The following is an 8,170-nucleotide window of genomic DNA, read 5'->3' on the forward strand; positions in this document are numbered from 1 at the left end:
TGCTATTTTATTGCTATTGTTCTTTAAACTATGTGCCTAATACTGTATATCTGTTACTATATCTGTCTATTTTAACAGCCTCACTCCATTCCACCTTGTGTATATATTCACTCTACTCCTACTAGGAATGCTGTTTTCCCTTTCTTTCTATCTCAATTATTTTCCCCCTTTCCTGAAAACTGCTAAAAAATGGGAGCTTGTATGAGGGGCTGATGTTAATCAGAGATTAGTTCAAGCTGAATGTAAATAGATGTTTTAATATGAAGACACAGCATCCAGAGGGCCTTAATGAATACCTGTCTTTCTCTTGTTTGCTGTAACATCTGTCCTTTTTTCTTCTTTTGTTCCTATGTTCATCAAATGTCATAGTCAGGTCTATACTTTTACTGTTGTATTGTTGCAGAGTGTTCCTCTAGGAAGTTGTAAAGTTGTAATGATGACTTGTAAATAAGATCGTTATCTCTTCTCTGAGAGTGATGTGACAACATTGGATTGAGTCCATGTGTGTTTATGGTATGGATTGTGTGATATCTCTTTCCTTCCTACAACAAGTGATGCTGATGGGCCGATAGATGGCACCCTGTGCCTTCCATCAGCATTGGTTACCTCTAATAGACTGACCGCCTACTTATAGCCAACTCTGAGGACCCAAACGTCCGCACCTATGTGTCACATCTTTCACCTGTGTAATTAAATATACGCGCAAGCCTTCTCTGTTATTTGTGTGACTTCAAATACCGACCTCTTGCACCTGGCTGTAACTTTTGGCAAGCCTCGAGTCTAGAGTGCAAACCTTTCTACCTTATTAGCTTGAATGACAAAAGATTTCCCCCCCAGTTTTACACCTGTAAACACATTAACATGACAATAAAGTTGAAGTTGAGTTGTTCCTTTGCCCCCACCACCTGCATCCACCCTCCTCCATGTGGTAACACGTGCGCTCCGTGTGTGTGTGTGTGTGTGTGTGTGTGTGTGTGTGTGTGTGTGTGCTGCATGCTGACAGCCTGGCAGGTGTGGGCAGGTGTCCCTGCTCCTCACTCAACTCCCCGGACACGAACCTATCCGCACTCCCCACATTAAGGCACACATCACACACTGAAACACTGCAGTGTTCCAGCATTTAGCTGTCAGAGACTTACGATTAACCTTATTTACAACTACGTGACTATATTCAATGGCTGTTGAAATGAGAATTTCTATTTGCAAAACACGATCAAAAGGAGGCTCACATCCAATAAAGTACCATTTAAGGGCAGGTGCTAAACTGCTAAACACAAAACAGAGCCAATAATAAATGTTCGCACTCTGTAGCTCCCTTTTGCAATTTATTTTGGTACCACCTGAGTGATGTTTCACACACTCGCTCTTCTTCAGACAAAAACACGACCACAAAGCAAGTTTATGTAAAAAAAAACACAACTTTTATTTACATATGGCAGGAAAACAACAAGGCACATTTTTGGTAAAGAAATCTCTGTTTTGGATTTTGTTTTCCTTTAAAACACGATACGTCTAAAATATCTTTATATAAAAATCTGTGGTTCAAAACTTTTGCATAGACGTCATGAATGAACCGCTTTGGTTCGGGTTAGTAAAACGGACAACAAGGTGAAGGCAAGTGGTATTTTTGGTCAGGGCTTTAAGTGGTCCTTTGATGTCCAATCCCCCCCCCAGTGAACTCCAGTCTGTTTGGCTCTGGATGTGTGTGTGTGTGTGTGTCAGAGGAGAGAGAGGAAAGTGTGGAGACGAGGGGTGAGAGGTGACGAGGAGGGGAGGGGCCAATAAGAGGAAAGGGGTCACCTGTCGTCGAGGTCACAGCTCTAGCATGTCTCTCAGCGCCCCGCCTCCGCGGTACACCATGCAGACAGCTGTCTCAACACCACACAGCTGCTTATATACATGCATGCCATGTATGTGGAGTATGGTGAGGAATGACATCCCCCCCATACACACACACACACACAAGCAGCTGTAACATGGCTACAGTCCCGGACCGGCCGGCACCGATGGGGCTTCCTGGGGAATTAACCGCATGTCCAGCTGCCCTCAATGTGCTACATACTTATACGTTTCATTTTGTGCACTCATACATTTTACACACCAGCCTAATGCAAAATATTGTTGCTGTCGGGCAGAAACCTCTTATCTCCACATTCTCTACACTTTTCTTCTTGTAAATCGCCCTACTTGATCATGCTACAGCGTCAAACGTAGCAGATCCGCAAGCTCAAAATGCGAAAGAGACACATTTTGAGCTTGCCGATCTGCTACTTTTGACATTTATTTTTTTATCCTGAAAGGTAAGTTTTGGACAAATGCGGTTTCCACCCGACAGAGACGATTTCCACCCTACAGAGACGATATGTAAAGGTAAGTAAATCGATTCCTTCTCTAAACATACGATTTTTAGTATAGCTTCTGCTTAACCACATGAATTCTATTCTGGGGGGTGATGGAACATTTGGCGACAATAGCAGATCTAAATGTTAAAATCTGCTATTTTCATTTGGTGTAGAGGGGAAACAGGAGGGGGCTAGTATAGAGCCTTGGGGGACTCCGGTCAACGAAGTATATAGGGTTTTTAAGTGTTTAGGAAGAAAAATTGAAGGCACACAAGAGTTATAAAGACGACACCATTCCAGTCGTCTCCTGGCTTTGAGGAATGAGCTGGCCCCAGCTTTCTGACACCTCTGGGTACAGTCTCACCCCCTTAAGCCACCAAAACTGTGCCCCCCAGTGTGTGTCTGTCCCACCAAATGGGACAAGAGGGCTCTGGCCACAGCAGGGCACCAATGAGCCGGCAGGCAGCCATGCATGCATGAGCTCTTGTGGAGCAAAAGTCACTGTTTGTTTGGGAATGTGGCGGTTCTTCTTCTCCTTACGAAGCCGGGCAGCACCCAGAGTTGCTGTGCTTGTGCAGCAGAGACATTCGGCTGAAGGTCCGAGAGCACGAGCCACACTGGTACTTCTTGACCTCGGAGTGGGTCTGCAGGTGGGCGCGCAGGTTGGAGCGGTCGGCAAACGCCCGGTTGCAGTGCTGGCAGGAGAACGGTCGTTCGCCTGTTGGCAAAGCAAAGAGAGAGAGAGAATCGTTAGCCTCAAAACAAGTAACAACACATAACAGGTTCTTGATGCTAAACAGTCTATCCTCAAGGCATTGATTTTTCTACGTCGTCTTGTGGCAGCACAATTACAAAGTCTAATTCCACCTGGAAGCTCCCAAATGGCTGCTTTTCAATGTGGTGATAAGAGAGTGCCACGCCAAGCAATACGTTTTGTTTACACTCCAACATCAATGAATATCAATGATAACGCCTGTGCTGCACCGTGTCCCAATCTACGAACAAACAGAGCTTGATTACATTAACTAAAAGTAAAGTATGCACCCAATATGGTCCCCATGTAATTTAATTTAATCTTCATTCTTCACAAAATCAAATTTTTTGAACCACATGAAACCCCCCAGCATTCCTATTCTGGGACAAATTACAGTCACCGCGAATAGCCGATCTACAAGCTCACTGCAAGGCGTCACAGCGACCAGTCGTGTGAGCTTGTTAATCTATTTTCGGCGAAGAGATTCGATGTAGGGGGGGGGGTAGACCGAGTATAGAGCCCTGGGGCGGGTCGCACAACAGGGCAACTAAGTATGTAGTGTTTAAAAACCCATTAGAACCGGGGAAGCATCTGTGTCATTTAGATTTTTGCGTTGGCTATTCAAAAATAGCATATATAAAAGCTCACAGCACGTCGCTTCTTGCCATGCTGCGAGCTTGGACATCTGCCATTTTTGAAAAATCCTGAAAATGTGAGAGAACTATTGATTTAGAAGGCATTTCTAGTACCGGCCTCAGGTCTTAATTATGTAGCGTTTTAGTGGTTTCGTTTTTTACCTGTATGTGTTCTGATGTGTCCTCGGAGCAGCCAGGGCCTGGAGAAGGCCTTCCCACAGGTGAGGCAGACGCAGGGCAGCGTGTGCGAGCGGATGTGCATCTTCAGAGCCCCCAGGCTGGTGTACTCCTTGGGGCAGTGTTTGCAGTGGAAGGCCGGGCGCTGTGACACCTGGCTGGTGGGCACAGAGACCGCGATGGTCTCCTGCTCCCCCTGGGCGGAGTGGTGGCTGTGATGGTGGTTGCTGTGATGGTGGCTGGCGTGGGAGAGCTGGTGGTTGGCCAGGGCCGCGGGGCTGCTGTAGCTCTTGCTGCAGTGCAGGCAGTCGAAGACGTGCTGCTGGAGGGCGTCCGGGCTGGGGGGGTCCGAGGACCGTCCCCCGTCCTCCTCGTCCTCCTCGCTGGCGCTGCTGCTGAACGGGGAGCAGCTGCTGAGGTCCACGGGTCCCATGGGTGACAGCAGGGTGTTGGTGGTGGGGGAGACGGGCTCCACCAGGGGTGGGAAGAGCAGGCCGGGCAGGGAGTCCATGCCTGAGGAGAGGAGGAGGGTGGGGCTGGGGGTGGTGGGGTAGCATGTCAGGACAGAGCTGTTGTCCTGGGTGGGGAGTTCAGCCAGAGGGTAGCGCTGCACCGGGACAACTGTTGGAGAGAGAGAGCGGAGAGAAAGGAAAGGAAAGGGGAGTCAGGTGGCTTCTTCACTTAACATGGACATAATTTCATTACACACTAAACTTGTTTTCATTCTTGGAGGTCTTGTTACAGTCAAACTGTGTGTTTGCCATGGCCCTGACCCAGGCCGAGCTTATTCCATTAGGAAATGTTCCAGTGGACAAGAAAGGCAAAGAACCTCATATGGCTTTTTTCCCTCCTCCCTTTCTCTTCTGCACTGTTAATTTTATTTTATGCATCCTAATGTCATTGTATAATTGGGTTTCCTTTGCTTGGTGTGCTGTACATTGCACATTGAATTGCCTTGTTGTTGAAATGTGCTAAACAAATTATGTGTGATGTGCCTTGTCCTTGGCATGCCCACTATATCCCAAAACTGTGTACGTTTTTTAACCCAACAAAGTCATAGTGTGTCATGTAATATGTTCTTCTGGTTTATGACTTTGGACAAGTGTAAAACCTCATCCTACCATTGACCGATTTACTCAAAACAGATCTTGCTTTAACCATGTCAGATGTTGTAAAATAACGTTACTTAAAATCACACACAACTCGTTCAAATTCACAGTGTGTAGTGTAGGTAAACTCACCGGCATGATCCAACTCGCGGTAATTCTGCTTCTTGTACGAGAAATACTTCTTGACAAGAAATGACCGAGGCATCTTTGATCAACGCTTGCGAAAAGTACAGCTTTATCAAGGTAGATCCTCCCAAATCCAATCCAATCCACTGATCACTGATCTCGACCGTCAGTAGCAAACAAACAAATTCCAAAACTTATCACACAACGCACAGAGTCAGACAGTGGTCTATAGGAGAGATCCAGAGGTCCAGCAGATCCAGTAGGAATCGATGTGATCGCTGTGAGAAGGTGATCCTCAGTGACCCTAACAGTCAAACGGTGATCTCCTCATATAGTGACCACAGGAGAGTCGAGCACCCGACTCCACCCCCAGACACACCCACCAGCCCCATTCACCACAGGCAGTGGTGTAAAGTAATTAAGTACATTTACTCAAGTACTATACTTAACTGCAGTTTTGAAGTATGTTTTACTTAACTAGAACTAGAGTATTTCAAATGTTATACTTTTACTCCATTACATCTCAGAGACAAATATTATACTTTTACTCCACTTTTATTTGAAAACTTAAGTTACTTTGTAGATTTTGATTATTATTACAAAGCATGTAACCACTATATATAGCCCTATACATTTATGCGACGCATTGTGGGCTTAGATCTGCTATTTTCAAATGGCGGAAATGTATATATAGGCTATTTTTATACTTTTATATTTGTATACATTTGAAAACTTGTGAAATGGGACATTCTGCATAATGAGTAAGCCTACTTTCTACTTTTGGTAGCCTACTTTAAGTCTTTAAGTACATTTTGATACCAATACTTTTGTACTTTTACTCAAGTAAATTTTGAATTCCGGACTTTTACTTGTAACAGAGTATTCCTACATTGCAGTATTGATCATTTTACTGAAGTTTGAGTACTTTTTCAACCACTGCCCATTCACCACCACAGGTGCCAAAAGGTCCCAAACTGCCTCCACTACAACGCGCATGGGTTAATTACGCACGATCAATGGCCCCACTTAACGCCTGTAACCGTCATGAATTTACATGTGAAATGGTGACTAATTCAATCAACCTGCCTGAACATAGTGTTTAGGTGAGCTTCCTTTGAATGGCGACATACTTTGCTTCTCATCATCAATCTGGAGTTATGTATTCAGTGTGCAAAACGGCTGATATTGGAAATGAGTGCATATAAAGCGAAGCCACAGCGTCCTCTGTTGGATTATTTTTTTTAAATAAAGTTTATAGCCACCCACAGTCCACAATAATCTATGGCTGAGGTCATGTTTGCGACATTATAAAGTAACAAAACTGTACCATCAACATTAAAGGTATATTTCGCTTTAAAATAAAATAAACATTACAAATATATATATATAAAATAAATGAAAAAAGTGATGCATTATTGTTTTCATTTATTTTGTGTATATATATATATATATGTATTGTTTGTTTTATTTCAAAGTGACATACCCCTTTAATTTATCTGAGGTTATGCATTCATGTTTAGAAAAATAATGTAGAGCTGCAAACGCATTTGCAACTCAGTCAAATGCATTCGCAACTCATATAGAATGTACAAATATTATACACTCTCAGAGTTCAATGAGGATTGTATTTCACTGATGTGACATTTTTATTATGAACGCTCAAGAAACAGACGCTCCATTCTTTCTCTTTTAACTCGTCACACTCTACAACACATTGCACGCTGCGGGATGTGGGCCGTACGGTGCGGATGAAAGGGTCTGTGTGTCTGTGCTGTCAGCGGGATGCGGGGGAAATGGACCGAGCTGACAGCTACGATATGACGACGTTAAACCCAGCTCCCTAAAAAACCTGTGGAGATAATTATAACAGTGTAGAAAGAGAGCCAGTGTCCCGGGTCTATTCCCCAGGGCACCGGCTGTACCCCGTTAAGCGTTAATGAGTCTATAGCTGGGATTAGCTGCCATTATACTAGCTCTACTTGTGCGCTATACCAGTGGTTCTCAAACGTTTTCATGCCAAGGACCCCCAAATTGACACTTATTACCCCGCGGACCCCCATTTCAAAAGATATGCCGGGGACGCCCATAAGAGAAGATTTTTTACATGCATGTTTGACATGCATTAGCCTACATACCCCCATTTAATGGCATTTATATCACTTGGACTGCAATTTATATTGTAAAATCTATGTCAATTTAACTCTGAGAGTCTACAAATGGAAATTTGGTGCCTAATCTATCATTTAGCTGGGGACCCCCTGGAACTCCCTCAAGGACCCCGGGCCCTGGGGGTCCTTGAGAACCAGTGCACTATACTATACCAGGCAGTATAGAATAGTTCTCATACTTTTTCATATCAAGGACCCCCAAATTAATATGTATTTGACCGCGGACCCTCGTATGAAAATATGCTGTGCCAGGGAACTCGGAGTTGCCAGAAATTAATATTTAGGTTGTTAAAAATAGGTTTATTTTGATCATATATTAGGCAACTAATTTTGCTGGGGACCCCCTGGAACCCCTTCAAGGACCCTTACTTTAAAAAAAAAACAACAGTAGGCTAGGCTACTATACAATTCTTGTGCCATTTGGCTCAATTTGCACACACACAGTTGCAAATGGCTAAATTACAACCAACATTTTTTATTTTATTTTATTTTTTACAGCATAATGCAATATGGCTTATTATATTATTATGTATCTAAAATGAATAGTTTTTGGTGTGCACTTACAAATGCAATGCACACAGGCAAACTGCGCACTGCGCACATCACCAGACATAATCAAGATCACGCGCATCAGGTGCGCCAACATCCGCAGAAGCCATTAGCTGTGGAATGCAACAGCATGGCCTTTTAATGGTCTTATTTAGCATAGCAAAAAAGAGTGAAAAGGTTCCCTGTGTGTCGGTGGCAGTGTGTGGTGGTGTGATGGTGGGTGTGTGCACCTGTCTAAAGACGCCATTGTTCTGGCACGCTGGAATGTCACGGCATGCCCAGAAGTTCACACGTCGTTACAGAGGCTTGT

General features: G+C 44.1%; 1 protein-coding gene across 1 annotated transcript; it reads right to left on the reverse strand.

Annotated features, from left to right (window-relative positions):
* Positions 1-1,450: 1,450 nt before the first annotated feature.
* snai1b (snail family zinc finger 1b) lies at positions 1,451-5,422 on the reverse strand. The gene is made up of 3 exons (XM_084069649.1): positions 5,150-5,422; positions 3,894-4,529; positions 1,451-3,060 (listed from the first exon to the last, which is right to left on the reverse strand). Exons 1-3 carry the CDS (start codon positions 5,220-5,222, stop codon positions 2,879-2,881), a joined length of 891 nt encoding a protein of 296 aa, XP_083925775.1. The 5' UTR covers positions 5,223-5,422; the 3' UTR covers positions 1,451-2,878.
* Between the last annotated feature and the right edge of the window lie 2,748 nt (positions 5,423-8,170).

This window comes from Gymnoscopelus microlampas, assembly GCF_963454915.1.
Source record: "Gymnoscopelus microlampas genome assembly, chromosome: 10".
Classification (NCBI taxonomy): Eukaryota; Metazoa; Chordata; class Actinopteri; order Myctophiformes; family Myctophidae; genus Gymnoscopelus; species Gymnoscopelus microlampas.

What these genes read in the sequence shown, in the direction of transcription:
- snai1b (XM_084069649.1), bottom strand. Translation starts at nt 5,222, where the DNA reads ATGCCTCGGTCATTTCTTGTCAAGAAGTATTTCTCGTACAAGAAGCAG. An exon ending in CCGCGAGTTGGATCATGCCG is followed by an intron (nt 4,530 to 5,149) that starts GTGAGTTTACCT and finishes TCTCTCCAACAG; the next exon opens with TTGTCCCGGTGCAGCGCTAC. An exon ending in ACACATCAGAACACATACAG is followed by an intron (nt 3,061 to 3,893) that starts GTAAAAAACGAA and finishes CTTTGCCAACAG; the next exon opens with GCGAACGACCGTTCTCCTGC.